Below are 19615 nucleotides of genomic sequence, written 5' to 3'. Positions count from 1 at the left end.
GCCTGCCTCTGTCTCTGCATTGCTCCAGATCCTCCCCCAAGGCTGAGGCACTGAAGATGGGGTGTTTTGGAAGGAGAGGGGGGATGGAAAGACAAAGGGGATCAGTCACTCCTGGAATACTTTCCTTCCCCAGCACAGGAAGGACCTGGAGCTGCTGGAGAAAGAAGTCACCAAGGTGATCAGAGGGATTGGAGCAGCTCTGCTGGGAGGAAAGGCTGGGAGAGTTGGGATTGTTCAGCCTGGAGAGAAACTCCAGGGTGACCTAAATGTGGCCTTGCAGTGCCTGGAGGTGACAAGAAACATGGAGAGGGAATATTGACAAAGGCCTCAAGTGCCAGGACAATGGGAAATGGTTTCCCACTGCAGAGAGCAGGAATGGATGGGATATTGGGAAGAAATCCTTCCCTGTGAGGGCGATGAGGCCCTGGCACAGGGTGCCCAGAGCAGCTGTGGCTGCCCTGGATCCCTGGAAGTGTTCAAGGCTGGGATGCACTGGGGCTGGGAGCAGCCTGGGACAGTGGAAGGTGTCCCTGCCCATGGCAGGGGTGGCACTGGAGGGGCTTTAAGGTCCCTTCCCACCCAAACCATTGTAGGATTCCGTGGTTCCTACTGGGATATTGATCCTGATCACTCCAGCCTGAGTTCTCTTCCTCTCCTCCCTCATTTCCCAGGCAGAGCCTGCTCCTTTGGGGTGGTTTGGGTGTGGGGTCCCTGTGCTGTCACCCCACAGACCAAGGTGGGAGTGCAGGATTGGCCCTTCCTGCCTCAGCTCTTCCTCCCTCTCCCTGCCTGCTCCCACGGCCAGCCTCCAGCGATCTGGCACCTGGCTCTGAATCCCTTCTTGGAACGAAGGTGGTTCCCGCCATCCCTGCTGCGTCGGAATGTGGAACGATGTGGAACGATGTGGCACGATGTGGCACAGCGCCGAGCAGCCTCATCCCTCCTCAGCGTCTCCTTCAGCGCGTCCCGGGCACGCTCCCTGCAGCCAGGAGCAGTTCCGGAGGCGGGCGGCTCCATCAGGAAGCTCTGAGAGAATTCCGGGAGGGCTCGTTAATAATCCTCCCCTCGCCAAGCCCCTATGCCAGCGGGGTCCCGAGTGCCCTCTGCCGTCCCGGCCCCACGGCGCCCCTCCGCCGGCCCCGCCCGCCCGGGGCCGCTCCTGTGGCGTCATCGGCCCGCGCCCGGCCCCGCCCCTCCGCCCCCCCGCCCGGCCGCCGCCGCCGCCATGGAGTCGAACCGGGACGAGGCGGAGCGGTGCATTGGTATTGCGCTGGCCGCCGCCAAGGCCAACCAGCCCGACAAGGCCCGCCGCTTCCTGGAGAAGGCGCAGCGCTTGTACCCCTCGCAGCGGGTCCGCGGTGAGCGCCGGCCCGGGGGCGCGGCGGGGGGCCCGGGGGAGCGCGGCCTGCGCGGCCGCCGCCGGGCCTGACCTCTCACCCTCACGGCGCCTGCGCGGTGCGCGCGGGGCACGCCGGGAAGGCGAGTTCGTCGGGCGGCCCGGGGGTGTGCTGGGGTCTCGGGCTGCGGCACCGCCTGGGACCGGGAACCGATGGGCGGCGATCGGGAACCGATGGGTGGCCATCGGGTACTGTCGGCCCGCGGCCTCTGTCTTTAGCGGGGCTCCCAGTGAGGAGAGCGCCCGGAAGGGAAGAGGGACCGGCTCCGCGCTGCTGTGGGAGCCCTGAGCCGCGGGCACAACACCCGCTGCTGGTGGAGCAGCGCTGAGGGGAGGCAAGGAGCTTGGCAAGGCGAGGGAGGGGTTCTCGGGGGGCTTGGAAAAGCTCTTCTCCTCCTCCTATTCCTCCTTTCCTATTCCTCGTATTCCTCCTTTCCTATTCCTCGTATTCTTCTTCTCCTATTCCTCCTCCTGTTTGTCTTCTCCTCATAGTCCTCCTTTTCCTTTCCTATTCCTCCTCTCCTTCTCCTGTTCCTTCCCTCCTGTTTCTGTCCCTCTCCTCCTCCTGTTCCTCTCCTCCTCCTCCTCCTGTTCCTCTCCTCTTCCTGTTTTTCTCCTCCTCTTATTCCTGTTCCTCTCCTCCTCCCATTCCTCCCCTCCCTCTCCTATTCCTCTCTGCCCTGTTCCTGCATTCCCCCTCTTATTCCTTCTCTCCTCCTATTCCTGCTCATCTCTTCCTCTTATCCGTCCTCTCCTCCTTCCTCCTCCCATTCCTCCTCCTCTCCTCTTCCTGTTCCTCCTGTTTCCATCTATTCCTCCTCTCCCTGTCCTGTTCCTGCTCCAGCAGTTGCCCCCTGTTTGCAGGCAGACAGGCTGTGGCTGCGCTCACGCTCTCACATGTGTAACAAAACAATCCTCCAGGACTTGCTGCCAGATTTACGTTTGTTTTCATCATTTCCTGAAAGCTTTAATTCGTATGGGAAGTGGTTTGTGAAAGCAGCCAAACTCCGTTCTTTCCCTGCATGTTCTTACATGGCTGAATATTATGCAAAGGGCTGGAGGTTTAATTTTTTTTCCTTTTTTTTGCTTTGACCTCATCTGAGTTTGGATTCTCTGGCTGAGCTTTGCAGCTTGTTTGCCCCAAGGCTTCCTGTAATCCTCTTTTTGGTTGCACCAGGCCTCCTCCCTCAAACACAGCGTGTGCTGTGGTGTGGTTTTCCTCCCTTTCCTCTGGAATTTATACTTTGGTGAAATTACTGGGTAGGAAAAGTGACTTTTGGAGGAAGGCAGAGCCTGGGGTGGGGGCAGCAGGGCAGGTTAATGTTAAACACAACATGCTAATCTGTGGCCAGACCCAGCCAGGTTTCTCATCCAAGGACCCTTTGCTCCATGTCCTGCTGGGTCTGGAGTTGGGAAATGCTGCCAGAGATCCCACGGTGGTCCCTGAGCCTCTGAGGAGCTCCTGGGAAATCTCTTCCCCAGGAGTTACCCAGGGTTTGGCAACACTCAGCAACGTGCCCTTGCTCAGCCAGTGCTGCAAACTCTGACCCTGGCTGGGCTTTTTGGGATCAGGGAGGGGTTTTGCAAGGGGATTGCAGCAAAAATCTCTGTGTCAGGGCACGTTGGCTGAGACACGGTCACACTCTGGTCACCTTGAAGTGGGAGTTGGGGAAAATTTATGGGAAGTTGGGCAAATGTTGGCTAATAAGGGAGGAAAAGTGTTCTATGGCACGTGCTGGGGCGAACTGAGTTGGCAGAACTGAAACCTAATTCTGCACTCTCTGCTTCTGAATTTGTGCTGTGCTGGGGCTGCACAGAGGATGCAAAAAGCAGCAGGTTTGGGGCTGTCGAGCAAAATGGGACTGACCTGTGGCCATCTGTGGGTTTCTGTGCCTGGGTTTGGGAAATGCACTCTGGGCAGCAGGAGAGGGGGGATTCTGCCCCTGGGCTCAGGTGAGAGCCCACCTGCAGAGCTGCCCCAGCCCTGGGGCCAGCACAGCAGGGACCTGGAGCTGCTGGAGAGAGCCCAGGGGAGGCACCAAGTTGCTGAGGGGGCTGGAGCACCTTCCCCATGGAGCCAGGCTGGGAGAGCTGGGGCTGCTCAGCCTGGAGAAGAGAAGGGTGTGTGGAGACCTCACAGCTCCTTCCAGGGCCTGAAGGGGCTACAAGAACATTTGAGAGGGATTTCATCAGGAACTGGGGTAGCAGGACACAGAGAATGGCTTTAAGCTGACAATGGGTAGATTTAGATGGGATTTTGGGAAGGGATTTTTCCCTGGGAGGGTGGGCAGGCCCTGGCACAGGGTGCCCAGAGCAGCTGTGGCTGCCCCTGGGTCCCTGGCAGTGCCCAAGGCCAGGTTGGACAGGGCTTGGAGCAGCCTGGGACAGCGGAAGGTGTCCCTGGAATGGCAGGGGTGGGAATGGATGGGCTTTGAGATCGCTTCCAGCCCAAACCGTTCTGGGATCAAAATCTCCTGGCAAGCTGTAGGGAACAAAGCCCAAAGGAGCAGGAAGGGCAGTAGGTGGGGGAACAGCCTTGTGAGGTGAAATTTAAAATCACCTGGCAGATTGCTCCAGGTTTGGAAGGAGCAAAACCAAACACTATAATTCAGTGGACGCTGAAGCATCGGAAATATGAGTGAAGGAAGAATTTATTTTCTAAAATAAATTAAAATTGTGAAGCCTCCAAGCCCAAGAGCTCATCCAGTGAGTTACTGCTCCTTAGCCCACTGTCCTTTGCATCCCTCATCCTCTATTGGCTTTTGGATTCCCGAGGGGATTTTTCTGCCCCCTCTGAGTGCTGGGGCCTGATAGGATATCTTGGCTCATCTCTTGGCCTGCAAGTGTTGTTTGCACTTGCCTAAAGAAGGTGATACCCCCATAGTGCAAGGTCTGTGGTGTGCAATCCCTGGGAGGATTGGAACGTCCTTCCCAGTTCTAGGGCCTGGATAAAGGACTGCAAGCTCAGGATCCTGGGGCCTGTGTAAATATCCTTGGCTGGGTTTCATTGTAGCATGTGTGCCTGTTCTTTTGAATGGGGGTAAAGAAATCAGTCTGATGCTTGGTTTAAAAAGCAGTTTTAAAAGATGGTGCTATGCAGCTGCCAGGGAAACGCACGATGGAAAGATGCTTGGAGTCTCCCTCCATTGTGTCACCTGGGTGGTTAGGCCAGGCCTGGATGTTTGTCCTCTCCTGGCTGGAGAGGATGGAAAACAGTGCCTGAGCCTTTCAAGGAGGAAAAGAAAAGGGAAGGTGAATTTATACATCCAGTACCTGAGAGGGAAGATGGGTTTCACAGCTGCTCTGAGCGCCCGTGTGAGGAGCTGGCAGCCAGCAGTGCTGCAGCTCTGTCCCCAAAAGGGGAATGTCCCCGTGGGATTGGCAGCCCACAGAATTATTTTCTAAGCCCTCTAAAGATATGGCATCGTCACATCGCTTCCCTAGCACTGTAGGCTCTCAAAAGCAGGGGAAAAAGGAGAATAATACACTTTATGATGTGCTAGAGGACAAGTTTGGACATTCTTTGCTGTCGAGGAGAGATGGAAGAGAAAAAAGGACAGGGATGCGCTGCTTTGCTGATCTGCTGTGGCTCCTGGACTGTCTGTCTGGGTGGTCCTGGGGTTTTTATGGAGGTTGTGTGTGTTGGGAGAAGCAGAATATCTTCAGGAGTGGCCCTCACATCTGGGTGAGAAGCAACAAGAGCTGAAAGATAACGTGGGAGGGAAGGTGAGGGTCTTCCTGGGGAAGGATGGGGGGGATCTTGGGAAGGTGGCAGAGGTAAAGAGAAGTCTCTTCATGGGAGAGCTGGAAGGGCAGGTTGAGCTTGGTGCTTTCTACTCCGTGTTTTTGTTTCTCTCGTTTCAGTTCTGCTTGAGTCACTCAACAAGAACGAGCAGTCGGCCAATGGCCAATCCCAACCCAGGGAATCCACAAACCCTCAGTTCAGGAAAATGAGTGGAGAGTTCCCATCAGCCAACGGAGAGGCTGGGGGGGAGGTCCCCAAGGGCTACACTCAGGACCAGCTGGACGCAGTGAAGAGGTTTGTGCACAGCTCTCTGGGGTATTTGTTTGACTCTGTCACGTGGTACCCGTCTGCTTTTCACGGTACTTTAAAAATTTCAGCTTTGAACCATATGGAACAGTGTTGAGAAGATGGCCCGGGAAGATTTATAGCTCTAGCAGCCCTGGTAGGCAGCTGGCTTGGGTCTGCTCGTTTTCCAAACCCTATTTCAAGCTTCCCTTTATTCCTGTCTCCCATTTGCCCATCCTGGAAGCTGAAGGACTGAGCTGCAGGTGCTGTCACTTGGTAAACTTTGTTTAAGGTTATGGGCATGGCCTGAATTGTGCAAGAACCACTTCAAGGGACTTGCAGGAATGTTTGTTACATCATCCACTTCTCCAAAAGCCCAGCCTGCTGGATTCTGTCTCATCACATGAGAAGCAGAAGCCCCGGCTGGGCTGAGTGTGCCCAGGAAGAATGGGCTGCACACCCTGGGCTGCTCCTTCCTTTCCCTGGAGTTCAGCTGATGCAAGTTTTAGATCTGGGAATTAGCTGAGGAGAGAGTGAGGGAGGGGAAAGGCCAATATCCTTCAGGTGCTGTAGTCCTTCCCAAACAGCCTCCAACACATGAGCATGATGAATGTGAAGTTTATTTGCCAATCACATTCCTGTGTGGGTCTGAGGGGAGGCCCTTCCTCCTCCACTGGCCCGACTCGTTCTGTGCTGGTCCTGCCGGCACAGCCGGAGTGAGTCAGTGAAAACAGCTGGGTCACCTCTGAGGAGCAGGGGCTGAGTAATCCAGAGATCCCTGAGCAGCATCCATCGAAACTGTGCTGCCTGAAAAGTCTCAGAGCTGACAAGTATTCAAGAGGTTTTATGTTCAGTTTTTTTAATCCAGGCTTTTACTTCTGGAACTCAACGTTTGCTCCCCTCTCCCCTGGCAGGGTAAAGCAGTGCAAAGATTACTATGAAATTCTGGGGGTCAACAGAGAAGCTTCTGATGAGGACCTGAAAAAGGCCTACAGGAAACTGGCCCTGAAGTTCCACCCGGACAAGAACCACGCGCCCGGGGCCACGGAGGCCTTCAAAGGTAAAGCCAGCTCCAGATCTGTGGTTTGCCCCCCACTCTCACTGAGCTGGGTGTGTGAGAACGCTTACAAGCAATCCCACGAGTCAGGCAGAGTGAAATAAAGCTGCTCTTTGTGAAATTGTCTCCCTTCAGAGCTGGTCGTGTCATGACCAAAGTATGAGCTTAAAATAATAAACACAGGTTGGCATGTGTAGGATTTGTCTCTGTTGGTTGGGTTAGGAGAAGCCTTCTCTTTCTCCCAGCGGCCCTTCCCTGTGTGTTGCTCCAAGCTCCTGCCTCACTGCTCAGGAGGGAATTCTGTCAGGATTAACCCAGTTAACTTGTGCAGCACCAGGGGCAGACACAGGGCTCACAAACCCCTCAGGGGAAACATTCCAGGAAACACCCAACCATTCGTGGATGAAATTGGTGGATAGAAATCCCAAGAAGAAGTTCCTAGGGTAAAACTGCAGCAGATACACAAAGGAGCCCAGCCAGAACTCGGAAAAGGAACTCTGGTTCTGCTGCAAAGAGCCCAATTCTCAGAGCCTCTCTATAAATGCAGCAGGGATATTTCCTGGGTAATAAGAAACCTTAAAATTGGAGTAATTTTCCAAGAGAGTTGCTGTTGCTTGGAACATATAATCCCATTTTCCCCTGCAAGCTGTGGAAGTTTGATTATTATCATTGAGCTAAACACAGAACTCCTCGGTGCCAGTTGTACAGCACTGGTTTGGAAGCTGTTAAAATAATCTGATTCTGGCCACTTTTTAGAAGGAAATTCTTTACTCAAGACAGTGCTGAGGCTCTGGCACAGGCTGACCAGAGAAACTGTGGCTGCCCCTGGATCCCTGGAAGTTTTCTAGGCCAGGTTGGATGGGGCTTGGAGCAACCTGGGGTATTGGAAGGTATTCCTATCCATGGTGGGGTGGAACAAGAGGGTCTTTAAGACACCTTCCACCCCACAGCAGCCTGCTTTTGGGAGTGAAATGCATGAGACCTTTGCTGAAGCAGGGAGCAGGGCTGGCCTGATGTGAGTGTACTGGTACAGTATTCAGGTGAGCTCCTCACAGACGCAAATTCAGCAGTAAAAGTCTTAGGTAAGGTTTGTTCAAGCCTTTTAAGACTTAAATCCTTCCCTGATAAGAGTTAGCAAATAGTGACTGACCCCCAGCTACTTGGGAGAGCCTGTGCTGGTGTGGGGGGCAGATGAAAGGGTATCTGCACACAGGTATCAGCTCTGCCTGTGCAGAGCTGCTGCTCCACGGCTCATCCTTGGATCCCGCAGTGGCCAAAGGCAGGTTTCCTCACCTGTAATCTTGAATAATGATGTTTGCCCAAGGCTTTGGCAGGAGTTACGTGCCAGAAGTGGAGCGTTAAGCAAAGTGCCCTTTATCCCCCGCTGTGGGGTTATCTCCTCTGGGCCTTGCCTCCATGGCTTCCTGTCCTTCAGCCCCTGAGCTGAGCTGAAGTCCACCTGCTTGGTTCCAGAGGGTGAAGGGGGAAACGTGCCCTGCTGTGAGGAGATGAGTTAATTTTTCCTTATGTTGATGTATTAGCTGAAGTCTTGGCATTCGCCTTCCCAGTGACCGCTGATAAGGTGATGTGCTGAGCCCGTGTCTCAGTGTACAGTTCCAGCTGGCTGCAGGCTGTCTCGTGGCAGATCTGCATCACTACCTGACTGCTCCTGGAAAAAGCCTTGAGCCTGGCTACTTGGAGCTAAAATCCTGCTTTGGAATGAGGCATTTCTTGGGCTTTGTCAGCACAAAGTCAAAGAGTGAACAAACCCTGAACCGCTCTGTTGTTGCTTCCCTTGTTCTTTCCAGCTGTGTGGTTGATATACTGAGTCAATCCTTGTCCTCCAGCTTTCCTGCCTGGCTCTAGAAATGTTTGCTCTGGGTGCACTAATTATAACCAAGAAGGAGAAGGAGTGTATTGACATTACATCCTCTGCCCTCCAAATCTCCACTCCAAGAAGAAACCGTACACCTCCATCTGACCATGGGGAAAGTGTCAAATCTTGGAGCTGATCTCCAAATGGGCACATTATCCCCTTTTTCCCCCTTTTCTATCCCTTCTGCCCTGCCTTTTACACACCAGGCAGCTGCTGCCATGGGCATTTTGGGTCCTTGCAATGCAGGGAGCCCTGGGGTGCCTTGGTACAGAGAGCAGTGGGAAGCTGGAATGTGAAGAGAGGTGAATACAGAAACAGGAGGGTGGCAGGCAGACATTCTGGGAAAAGGGCTGAAACTCCTGAGGCTGGAAGGAGAGGGATCCAGGGACCTGGCAGGGGTTTATATCCAGTACATTTCCAGCCTCACAGGCACTGGTTAACAGTCCTTGTAATTATGCACCTTGCATGTGGCATCTGGAAGTACTGAAACTCTTAGCTGATGGATGCAACTTCTGGCTAATGTTTCCTTAGCAGCTTTTATGGAAAGTTTTAAAGTCCCTTTCAGGGATTCAGCCCGAATTTAAATTCTTTGCAGTTCTAGTTGTAGGCTCTGACACTGAATTCCCTTAATGCCACTTTTGAATAAAATTTGTCAACTAAAATTTTATTTCCCTACACAGCTGCCGACAGCTGAAGGGTTTCTCTGGGGACGTGCACCAAATCCTTATCAGTCATAGCACAACTTCTTCATTTGAATTAATTAAGGGTTTTTTCCCTGAGTTTGGTTTCCTCCTGCCTGGATTTGCCCGAGCCGTGTGCCAGGTACCTGTTGCAAAGGCGTGGGTAGCCGAATCTCTTGTTCTGTACGAGGAGAAAGGCAAATGCTGGCAGTGTGCAGGGCTGCAGGTGGGAGGAAGGAGCTAATTGCTTCCTCGTTGTCCGTGTCGCAGCCATCGGGAACGCGTACGCGGTGCTGAGCAACCCGGAGAAGAGGAAGCAGTACGACCAGTTTGGAGACGAGAAACTCAACCCCGCCCGCCATGGACACAGCCACGCCGACTTCCACCGCGGCTTCGAGGCTGACATCTCCCCCGAGGACCTCTTCAACATGTTCTTTGGGGGTGGTTTTCCTTCTAGTAAGCACCTTAAATCTGCATTTGTTTTGCGGGGCCTCATCCTTTTGGTGCTGTTGGGGTTCTTTGGGCTGTGCTGGGCTAGATGAGGGGGAGTTCTCCTTCACGTGTGGCTGAAACACCTCAAATTTCTTAAATGGTTGGAGAACTCGGCAACCATCAGAGCTGGACTTCTTCCCAGCCTTAGGTGTTTGTTTGCATGGTGGCAACATAAGCTGCTGGTAGGTTGGGTTGAATGCTAGAACAAAAAGTGACTTGTTTTAAGGGTCATTGTGCAAATAATCCTGTTTTGAGGAAGGCTTTTTCTGCCTGGTGGTTTTGGAATTTAAATCTTATCAGAGCAAACTGTGGTAACAGCTGGGCCTTGTTCTTGATCTCTGTCTACTCCACCACGCAGCCAGAACAGGTTCTCCAAGATCAGTGGCCACTTCCTTCTCTCTCCTGTGTCCCATAAAAAAAGGAAAATAATATTTCTACAGCATAATTTAGACCTTGTGAATTGAAAAATAAATCTGGCTGAAAAATAGATCATGGCTTGGGGGAGCAGGAAAGAATCTGTTCCTTCACTTGCTCAAAAGACAGATTCCATGTCAGGAGAAGGGTATTTTGGAAGACTCCTTTGTATTTGTTCCAGTTATATCTGACTGGAAGTGGACACAGGCCTTCTTGACCTCTGTGGACCAACTTGAAAAAAAAATTGGTTTCAGTTAAGAAAATTCACTCTGGTAGCTCTTTCCTGTCTGGAATCTAAGCACTAACACCCCCAACACCAGTGGCTCAAAAGCATCTGGAAGCCTTTTGCAGCATTTGTGCTCTGCCTGGCAGAGAGGCCAAGAAGCACCTCCTGCAAAAACAGCATGTTGCTATTTTAGCTCAGTCTCTTTTTCCCTTTCCTCACTGTCTCGAGAGAATTGAGGGCTGCTCTCTCAGCCTGGCTCCCTTTGCAGCTGTAGTTTTGACATTTAAAGCAAGACATGGAAGAGCTTTGTTTGCAGGGTGGGAAAAACCCCAGAATTATTTCTGTTTGTAACTGGTTTTAATCTATTCCATCAGAAGGGAGAAGGTCTGTGCAGGGTATTCTTTCTCTGTAGCTGATCCTCCTTTGGGCAGGAGGTTGAACTTCCTGAGGTCACTTCCAAGCTGAGTTTTCAAATGATCCTGCAAAATCTTACAGAAGGAGCTGTGTCCACTCTGCACTCAAACCACCTCAGGGATATCCTGTTTCAGCCTGTAAGCAGGTGACAGGGATCATGGCCACCTTTTGTGGTCCCTCCCTGGCCAGCCAGCAGCACCCTCTACAATGTGACTTTGGAGTAAGAGTTTTCTTCTTCCTTCAGGTAACGTTCACGTGTACAGCAATGGCAGGATGAGGTACACCTACCACCAGAGGCAGGACAGGCGGGAGCACCAGGGGGATGTAAGTGGAAAACACCTGGGATCTGGGAGGCTGGAGGTTTTCACAGCACATCATTGGGTGCTGGTTCCTGTGCCTGGCTTGTTGAAACAGTCCTGCTTATTGCCACCCTCCCAAACAGAAAGCTGGAGTCAGGGTTATTATGGCTGTTTGTCTGGGCAGAGCCAATTTTATTGTAAAAAACAAACAAGAACTTCCTGAATATTTTTATCTCAAGCTTAAAGGTGGAACTGAAGGGAGCTTGGGAGGTGAGGGAGAGGGGGAATTGCCTTCATCTGTCCAGCACTGAAAAGGGGAGAAGGCCATCCATAAAACCAGTCCTGCTCACCAGTTTGCTCTAGAAAAACAAACTGTGGGCATGAGGCTTTTGGAATTCCCTCCCAAGGCTCCCCCTGGCAGTCCCCTCTGCCCGTTGTCACATCCAGAGAAGAGCCAGGGGGTTTGGGGTTTGGACCTTCGGAGTCACGCTGTCCTGTGGGCTGCTGGGTTCCCCCCAGCTATTTTGGGTTATTCCCTGTGAAAAGCAGGAGAGAGGAGGTTGTGTTGGAGCACTGGGAGGGAAGGAGGAAGGGAGGTGCCATGGGATCCTTGTCCAGCTCTATGGCTGGCACTCCACTGTGTGTTTCTGTTCCCTCAGGGTGGCCTGGGGCTGTTTGTCCAGCTGATGCCCATCCTCATCCTGATCATCGTGTCTGCTCTCAGCCAGATGATGGTCTCCAGCCCACCCTACAGTTTGAGCCACAGGCTGTTAGTACCCATTCCTCTAAAACTTACCTACGTGGGCAGGGGGTGGGCTCTGGAGGGGGGTGGTGGGGTAGGGATCTTGCTCTGTTCTTCATTTGTTTGTTTTTTTTTTGCTTTATCTCCTGACCCCATTGCTCCTGCTGCCAGTGGAGCCTTTGTGGTTCTCAAACAGCTGTGAGATACAAGGTGCAGGGAAAGTTGGAGGATGCTCACTTCCCTAATGGAGAGAGTTCCTTGTCAGGGACCTTCTGGAGTCCATCCCCACAGCTGTGTCTGTCATGGAAAGGGACAGAATGGTTTGGGGAGGCTGCAGCCCAGCACTGAAATCCCATGTGGAAAAAATTGAGGTGTAGAGTGTGAAAAACAAAAGCCATGTTTCCCATGAAAGCCTTAGTACAACACAGTAGAGGAAGAGGGTACAGAATAAAAGACACTCCCAGAGAAGTCCCCCGTTTCTGAACTCTCATCTTGACATGACATAGCTTTGGCCAGACATTGAGGATGTGAAAGTGGAACTGCTCTGTTCTAGACCCCGTGGAAATGGCCCGATCTGCTCCCTTTGGTGACTAATGGAATGTGTCCTCATTCTTAGTCACTTTGCAGTGCTAACAAAGAGTGGGAAAACAGGCTTGATTTCTGTCTGCTTGCATCATTCTTGGCAAAAGCTTAATACATGTTCAGTGCGAGTTCCTTATGTGCATTTAGAGAGGGCAGACCTGGTTGCAGCCTGGTGTTCCTGCCTATTTTCACGGGTAGCAATGTTTGCCATTGATCATAGAATGCCAGAAGGCTTTGGATTCGAAGGGACCTTAAAATTATCTTGTTCCACCCCCCTGCCATGGCCATGGATGCCTCCCAGTAGACCAGGTTGCTCCAAGCCCCAACTAACCTGGCCTTGAACAATTCCAGGGGAGGGGCATGATGTTAAATACTATAAAACCCAGCTTAGCTTTCAGATCAGAGTACAGACTGTGACATTGGTGCTTGAGACCAAAAGACGGGATGGTTTTGGCACAGTTAAGGGTTATTCTGAGAGGGTGAAGGCTGTTGAGCTGTGATTTCCACAGCTGACATTAGCATTGTAAAACTGAGCATTATACACATGCACCAGTTTGGTTTATGCTGGTGAAGAGTTTGTGGGGTGAGAAGACACTGAGGGAGGGGGCATTTAAGTGGGCAGGGGTTTGCTTCCAGCCTTGCCAGCTGCCAGAGGAAGCCGTCCCTGAGCCCCAGATGTTTCTCTGCTGCCCTGTTCCCTGTTCCCTGTGCTGTCCCTGTCTCTGCACACTCAGTAGCGGTAAGCAACCCGATTTCCAAGCTAGGATTTGGACAAGGGTGGGAAGTGAGTTCATCCAGTCCTGCTACAGCCTTCCCGAGCAGCCAGGATGTTTGAGCTGGAAGGAGGTGGTGCAGGGCCGGCAGGAGGAGCTGCTGCATCACTCACTGCCAGCTCCTCTGCCGGGAGGGAAGGGAAAGCTGTGCCTCCGCTCAGCGAGCAGGGGAACAGAAGCTTTGAACCCACAGATTTAAATGGCACTCCTCCACAGTGAAGGTGTCACTGAGGAGGGCAGAGTCCTAAAGAACCACTGTTACCTTTGTAAATCTCTTCCAAAAAGGATCTTCCTGCTGGAAGAGCTGCCTTGCTGTGGGCCTGATTATTACTGTTCAGTAACACCTCATGGAATTGGCCTGACTTAATTGCATGTCTGACAGCAGGTGACAGGTTTCTTGTGCCCTGATTTTCATGCTTCACACTCCAGTGTGCTGCTGCAGCCCTGCCATTCCCAATCCTTCTCCTGTGAGGGCACGCTCTGTAGTCCATCTTTATCCAGGAGAGGAATATGAGCTTTGGGAGACTCAGGGCTCTGTCTTGACAGGGAAAAGAATGAATTTGGCTTTTTCTCTGCCTTGAGAAATCCCAGCAGAGCTCTGTGCTCCCGTTCAGTCCTTTCAGTTACCCAGCACTGGGCCTTGGTGAAACGTGCAGGAGTCCTGGGATCCCACCTGTATACTCTGATAACAAACTGAAGGGTGAGCTGGATGAGTTAATGTTTATACCTGGCTTAAGAATCAGGCTGGTTTTAAATCAGCAGCAGCAGCAGCTGGTATCTATTATAGGGAACTTTGGGCACGTCTCCAGGTGGAGCCGTTCCTGGCAAATCCAACATTTGGGCCCAGCTTCTGTGTTACAGCTCACACACACGCCCTAGGGAGGATCTCTAGGTTTGCTGGGGTGTCAGGGGAAGCAAGAGGAGGGCTTTGTCTGAAATGCAAATCCACAGGGCCAGGGGAGGAAGAGATTTCCTTCTGGAAAGTGCTTTCTGTGCTGGTTGATGCAGGCTGGGGCACAGAGCGGGTCCCATCTTGTGAATGGAGGAAATCACTGATTTAATAATTTAATGAAAATTCCAGGGAACATTTTAAGTGGGTTTAGGCCCTGGGCAGTATGTCTTAAGAGTTATGTCTGTATTCAGAGCTCTGCCCGCCTTGCTGGAGGCCTGGCAGCTTCTGTCATTTCCACCAGAAATGCTGCTCCCTTCCAACCCTGCAAGCCAGTGGCTGGATAAGGGTGAGGGATGTTTCCTGCTGTTTGGAATCGCATCACCTGAGCTGGGGGCTTTGCTGTGCCCTTGAAACGTGTCCTGCACTGTTGTGCTCTTGTCCCTGCACCAGGTCTGTGGGTCACACACACAGGAGGGTCACAGAGCACTTGAAAGTCCCCTACTACGTGTCCGAGAAGTTTGCTGAGGAATACACGGGCACGAACCTGAAGAACGTTGAGCGGAGCGTGGAGGACGACTACATAGCAAACCTTCGGAACAACTGCTGGAGAGAGAAGCAGCAGAGTGAGTAGTGAGGGGTCAGGAGCTGCTCCATGGGGTGGCTTTGGAAAGGTCTTTGACTGAGGACTATGTTGTGCTGAAGTTATACTTTAACACGGTGCCAGCACATTTCCTGTGTTGTTGCCTTTGTTTTTTCCAGTCTGTGACTTCATGACAGGCCCGGTATGTGGGGTTTTTTTGTTTTGTTTTGCTTTTTAATGCTGCTGCAGAACTGGTCAGACAAGAGCTATGCCCCAGAGGTTCCCCTGCCATGTCAGCAGGATACCTCTGATTTCCAGTGGAGGGGGAAGGTAGAACCTCTGGGATCCCTGGTAGCCCTGTCTAATATTTCAGTTGGTCAAGGATGATGTTGGAAAGTCTGCTGCCCATGGTGTCATGCGTCCCACATCCCACCCCTGCTCCGAGGGCTGCGGGGGCTGCCCAGGCCAAATATCCTGGTGGCAGAGGGTGGTGAGGACAGTGAGTCCAGGGGCAGCCTGTGTGCTCTGGCTGCTGTGATGGTCACGGCTCTTGGAGCAGTCAGTGGCCGGGGTAGGGTTTCAGCGCTGGAATGCCGGAGGGGCTGTGCCAAACGCTCGGAGCCCTGCTGGGGTAACCTTTGTGGGGGCTGCCCGTGCACGGAGCCAGGTTCCCTTGGCTTTTCCCGGGATGGATGAGCTGTCGGCAGCTCTTACGCCCATCCTGTCCTGAAGGGCGCGGGGCATTTCCTCATCCTCATCCTTTGCTTTACCTTGGACACAGCTGGAGGTGCCTCCTGTTCCCAGGAGGGCCTGGTGGGGGAGTCTCTTCCAGAGGGCATTCCTGACACTGAGCTTTTTCCTTTGCAGAGGAAGGCTTGTTGTACCGGGCACGCTACTTCGGGGACTCGGATCTGTACCAGCGGGCACAGAAGATGGGCACCCCCAGCTGTAGCAGACTGTCAGACGTCCAGGCCTCCCTGCACGGATAGTCCCAGCCCAAGTACGAGCCGGGAGCAGGGAACCGTAGTGCTTTTATCACTGAAATCCCTGATTGAGACACAGCCCTCCAGGAGTCTCCTCGGGGTGCACACGTGCAGCCTCCCCTCGTTAATCGGGAATTGATTGGGTTTAGTTTGCATGTCGGCACCCTCGGCTCTCTCCAGGCTCCCTGTTTTCTCTGGCCTCTAGGAACAGGGCAGAATCCTTTGGTGAGGTTGGAAGTTTCTTAGGTGCTGTGGCATCCAGCCCCCACATTTTAATGAGCCCTTGTTTTTAGTTGCTTTGTTGTCTGTTTTGCTGGGAAGGCTGTTATCCCTGGCACATGAAGCAGTGCGGTGACAGGGAATGGAGTCCCACCCAACAGATGTTCCTTGTCCCCCCTCCCGTTGCCTTCCCATTCAAGGAGAACAAAGCAAATGTTCCCAGCAGGTTGTAGAAGTAACTTACTGGGTAAAACTGGCAATCAAAGTAAAAGCACCTGGGGGGGAGGTCTGGAAGATTGGGGGTTGGAGAGCTTGGATTAAGGAGAGCACAGATAACACATGTGAGACCGGACGTGCTGGGAGAACTGCACCAAAATAATGCAAAAAAATTGCCACGGGGTTTGGAGTCCTTTTTCTGCAAAATTTTTTGGGCTGATTTCGCCTACCAGGCTGGGCTGCCTGTGCAATGTGCAGATCCCACCACCCCAAAATTATCTGAGCCCAGGATTTCTATAGAAAAACTCCTGGGTGAAGCTTGTTCCAGGTGTTGAATGGACACCGTTCTGGCTCACAGGGACTCCTTGAGGATGTTGGCCGTTGAGCTGCTTGATTTGCACTTTTGGGGAGTGTTTTCCTTGGCATCTGGAAGTTTGGCCTTTAAAGCAAATCCCCCCGGGGCACACTGGGCTTTTTTTTGGGTGTATCTTGGTTTTGGATGCATTCTTATCTTGATCCGCCCGCTCTCTTGTTTGGATGACTGCGCCTCTTCTGGTGTTAATTACCTGCTTTTCTTTAATTCCCTCCCTGCACCCATGGTCTGGAAAGAGCCTGGAAAAGCTGCTGCCTGTGCTGTGGGGTGGGGAAGCAAGGGGGAGTCACAGATTGGCCGGAGACTGACACCGCCGCCGCTTTTGTTCCCAGAGCGTTGAAACGCCTGAAGACTTCTGGGGAAGTGCACTGAGCCGAGGTGACAGACTCTGCTACTTAAAAAGAATCAAACCTTATCTTAAAAATGGAATTGGAGAATTAGCAACGCACAACTGCCCCTCTTTCTTCTCTCTGCCTCTCCCTGACGATCGCAGGCAGCGCTTGGGACAGGAAATCCAGCTCTGTCTTCCTCCTCCCCTTCCAACACTGCTGGCGTGCTCCCAGGATCCCACAAGGATCCCACAGCCCCTGGAACAGACACACTAGAGTGTAAAATAACCCAAACTAACTGCAGAAGCCGTGAAGCAGAAGGGGACCCTTTGCTGCTGCCAATGGAGAGAGAAGTGGGATTTTGTTGATGAAAGAAGACACTAAAGAAAAAGAAAATATAATCTATTTAGCATTAATTTATAGCTGTATATATGTTGTACTTTTAAACTATGCAGGGGTTGGATGATTAAATTATTTTGGTTTCTGCCCGTTTTGGGGAGCAGGGCGGCAGGAAGCCTCTTCCCGGGGTTTCTCTGTCCACAGCCCTTCCCTGCCTGGAAAACAGGAATCCCTTTGCAGTTGCTGTCCTTTGCTCCCAGGAGGATGTTCTGCGGATGGGGACGTCCATACACCTGCTCTTGGGGTTTTGATAAAACCAAAGCCCAAATGTGCAGGGGGTCACAGAGAACGGGGGGAGCCCGTGCGGAGCCGTGGATTTGCAGCGTCGGCAGAAGCCGCAGGGTCAGCTGAGCATGGGAAGGATTGTCCCGGATGGATTTTGCTCGTCAGTCTTTGGTTAATTCGTGCACGTAACTCCTTTTTCTGCCGAGTCTGCTCAAATTCTGCCTGGTAATCAGCGTGCTCCGTGCAGAGAGGGCTTTCCAACAGCCCTTTGTTGAGAGGTTTTGTGCTCGGGTTCCTCAGCCACCCGCCGGCGCTCCCGGGTGCAGCCTGGCCCTGGCCTTCACACCCCGTCTCGTGTTTCCTGCAGGACACCTGGAAAATACCACAAATCCATAAGGAACAACGTGTTCTGTAGGAAGAAGTTCTGCTGGGGGAGATCAGGGGGTGTCTGATCTGCCTCTGCCTGCCCCACCACAGGCAGGACCAGTGTGAGGCTGCTCCAGGTGAGGAGCCATCTCTTGGAAGCAAACCCAGCACGAGCAGAACCACCTCCCATGGAATAAACTGGATTATTTAACTTTTTAAATTTTTTTTGCTGCTCTGCAGCTCATTTGTGTCTAAAGACATTTCCAGTGAAAACCACCCCCTGGCACGGTCAGGGGAGTGAACTGGGAGCACGGCAGCTCCCGGGTGGGCTGGCAGAGGTGGTTTTATCCCATTGTCCTTAGGAATCCATGCACTCTGTCTTGGCTGTTTATTTATTTTGTGAAATCTCAGCCTCCCATTGGCTGCAGGCCCTGTTATCCCACAGCCACCGCAGCTTGGACCTGATTTTAAGGGGTTTTATTATTTCTTTTTTTTTTTTTAATGGTTCCTCCACCTTCAGAAGAAATTGGGTGGAAGTTCAGGATTGGAAATGGCGCTTGATAGAGGCACAGGGATGATGGAGACGGGGTTAAACCAAAATCCTGCTCACAGAAGGAGCTGGATGTGTTGCCCAGTGGCATTCCCTGCCCGGAGCCTGCCTGCCAAAACCTTCAGGTTATTTTTCCTGGTAGATACCCATGGATCACAAGGAGGGAGAAGGCATCAATCCCAGTGGAAGCTCACAGAGGCTGTATCTCTCGATTTAGAGTCAATTATACAATTGTACATCTATAAATAAATGTTTATAATGTGAAAGGCTCTGGCTAGGCTGGTGTCCTGTGGATCCCTGCTCCAGCCAGCTGTGGTTTTGCAGCTCCTCGGCAGCGGATGGAATTTGGGGTCTTTGCCATCCCAATGGCTGGGAACTCTGTCCCTGTAGGGGCTGTCCTGAGGTGGCAGAGGGAAGGACAGGGAGGGGATGGAGAGGACGTGGCCCTGGCAAGGTGACAGCAAACACCCAGCAGAACACCTTTGCTTCAGACCTGTTCTGCTGGGATGTTCCCAGAAGGGCCTTCCTCCTGCCCCATTAGCCCCACATCCTCTGGCTGAGCCTTATTCTCATCCTAGGATGCCACCAGCCTGGCAGCATTACCCTGGCATTGGAAGGTGCCCTTTGGACACGACCCCCATCAGTGGCCAGGAAGACTCGGGCTGCCTTTGTTCCAGGGCAGAGACACTGCTTTGGGCACCCTTCCTGCTGGCACTGGCTTGGAAACTGCAGGCTGCTGGCCCCAAAGCCTCGGGGCTGGATTTGGGTGGGTCTCTTTTCCTCCCCAGGCCCATGCACCAAAGTGCTGGAAGCTTTAGGTGGGAATTTCCCCCTTTTTCCCCTTCTCTCAGAGGGCAAGGGTGGGAATTTCTCCCCTTTCCCTTTTTTTCCCCTCTTCTCAGAGGCCAAGGGTCACGTCCCTGCCATTTCCCCTCTGGCGGTGAGTCAGCCCTGCCGGCACACGGCACATCCACAGCCCGGCTTTTGGGGTGGTTTTGCTGCATTTCGGGTCATTCCCAGCCCGGAGCGATGGGAGACGCTCTTGAATTTCAGGGTGTGCTGGTCCCTGCCCACTCCCCAAAGGTGTGAGTGGTTTGAGCTGCCCATTAGCTCGTTAGCCCAAGCTTTTAATTGGAATGGCTGCCAAAGGCAGGGAGGCATCAGAGGAAGGCAGGATCTCCAGGAACATCCTCCTCTGGCAGGTAGGGAGCCAAGGGGAGCCCTCTTCCCCCCATCGTTGTTTTTGGTAGCAAAAACATGAGGGTTTAGTGTTATCCTGGGATTTAAACCCTCATTTGCCTTATTGCTGCTGATGCCCCCAAAAATCTCCCTTTCCTCTGCTGGCACCTGGGATCCCTGGGCTGATGCTGGTGCCACAAATAGCCTGACTCTTCCCAGGTCCCAAAATATCCCTTTGCGTAACCCACTGCCCTGGGAGACATTTGATCCAGCCTCACTGGAAGCTTCTGCACCTTCCAGGGAGCTACCAAACCCCAGGGACC

General features: G+C 52.7%; 1 protein-coding gene across 3 annotated transcripts; it reads left to right on the top strand.

Annotated features, from left to right (window-relative positions):
• The first annotated feature begins 1190 nt into the window (after nucleotides 1–1190).
• DNAJB12 (DnaJ heat shock protein family (Hsp40) member B12) lies at nucleotides 1191–18382 on the top strand. 3 transcript variants are annotated; one of them, XM_068196950.1, is made up of 9 exons: nucleotides 1191–1358; nucleotides 5261–5435; nucleotides 6341–6486; nucleotides 9310–9495; nucleotides 10830–10909; nucleotides 11544–11653; nucleotides 14324–14496; nucleotides 15321–15453; nucleotides 16577–18382. In XM_068196950.1, the coding sequence occupies exons 1-8, from the start codon at nucleotides 1226–1228 to the stop codon at nucleotides 15440–15442; spliced, it is 1125 nt and encodes a 374-aa protein (XP_068053051.1). In that variant the 5' UTR covers nucleotides 1191–1225; the 3' UTR covers nucleotides 15443–15453; nucleotides 16577–18382. The 3 variants fall into 3 exon arrangements, with proteins under 3 accessions (XP_068053051.1, XP_068053050.1, XP_068053052.1); XM_068196949.1 differs by having other exon boundaries at nucleotides 15321–18382; XM_068196951.1 differs by lacking the exon at nucleotides 1191–1358 and adding an exon at nucleotides 4699–5122 and having other exon boundaries at nucleotides 15321–18382.
• The last annotated feature ends 1233 nt before the right edge of the window (nucleotides 18383–19615 follow it).

The sequence above is a fragment of the Anomalospiza imberbis genome, chromosome 8, assembly GCF_031753505.1.
Source record: "Anomalospiza imberbis isolate Cuckoo-Finch-1a 21T00152 chromosome 8, ASM3175350v1, whole genome shotgun sequence".
NCBI lineage: Eukaryota > Metazoa > Chordata > Aves > Passeriformes > Viduidae > Anomalospiza > Anomalospiza imberbis.
Note: the sequence above shows the minus strand (reverse complement) of the source record. Positions and strands in the feature narration are given on the sequence as shown.

Excerpts from the sequence above, each read along its gene's own strand:
- DNAJB12 (XM_068196950.1), top strand. The coding sequence starts at position 1,226 with ATGGAGTCGAACCGGGACGAGGCGGAGCGGTGCATTGGTATTGCGCTG. Across the intron at positions 5,436-6,340 it reads CAGCTGGACGCAGTGAAGAG|GGTAAAGCAGTGCAAAGATT; the intron begins GTTTGTGCACAG and ends CTCCCCTGGCAG. Across the intron at positions 11,654-14,323 it reads TACAGTTTGAGCCACAGGCT|GTCTGTGGGTCACACACACA; the intron begins GTTAGTACCCAT and ends TCCCTGCACCAG.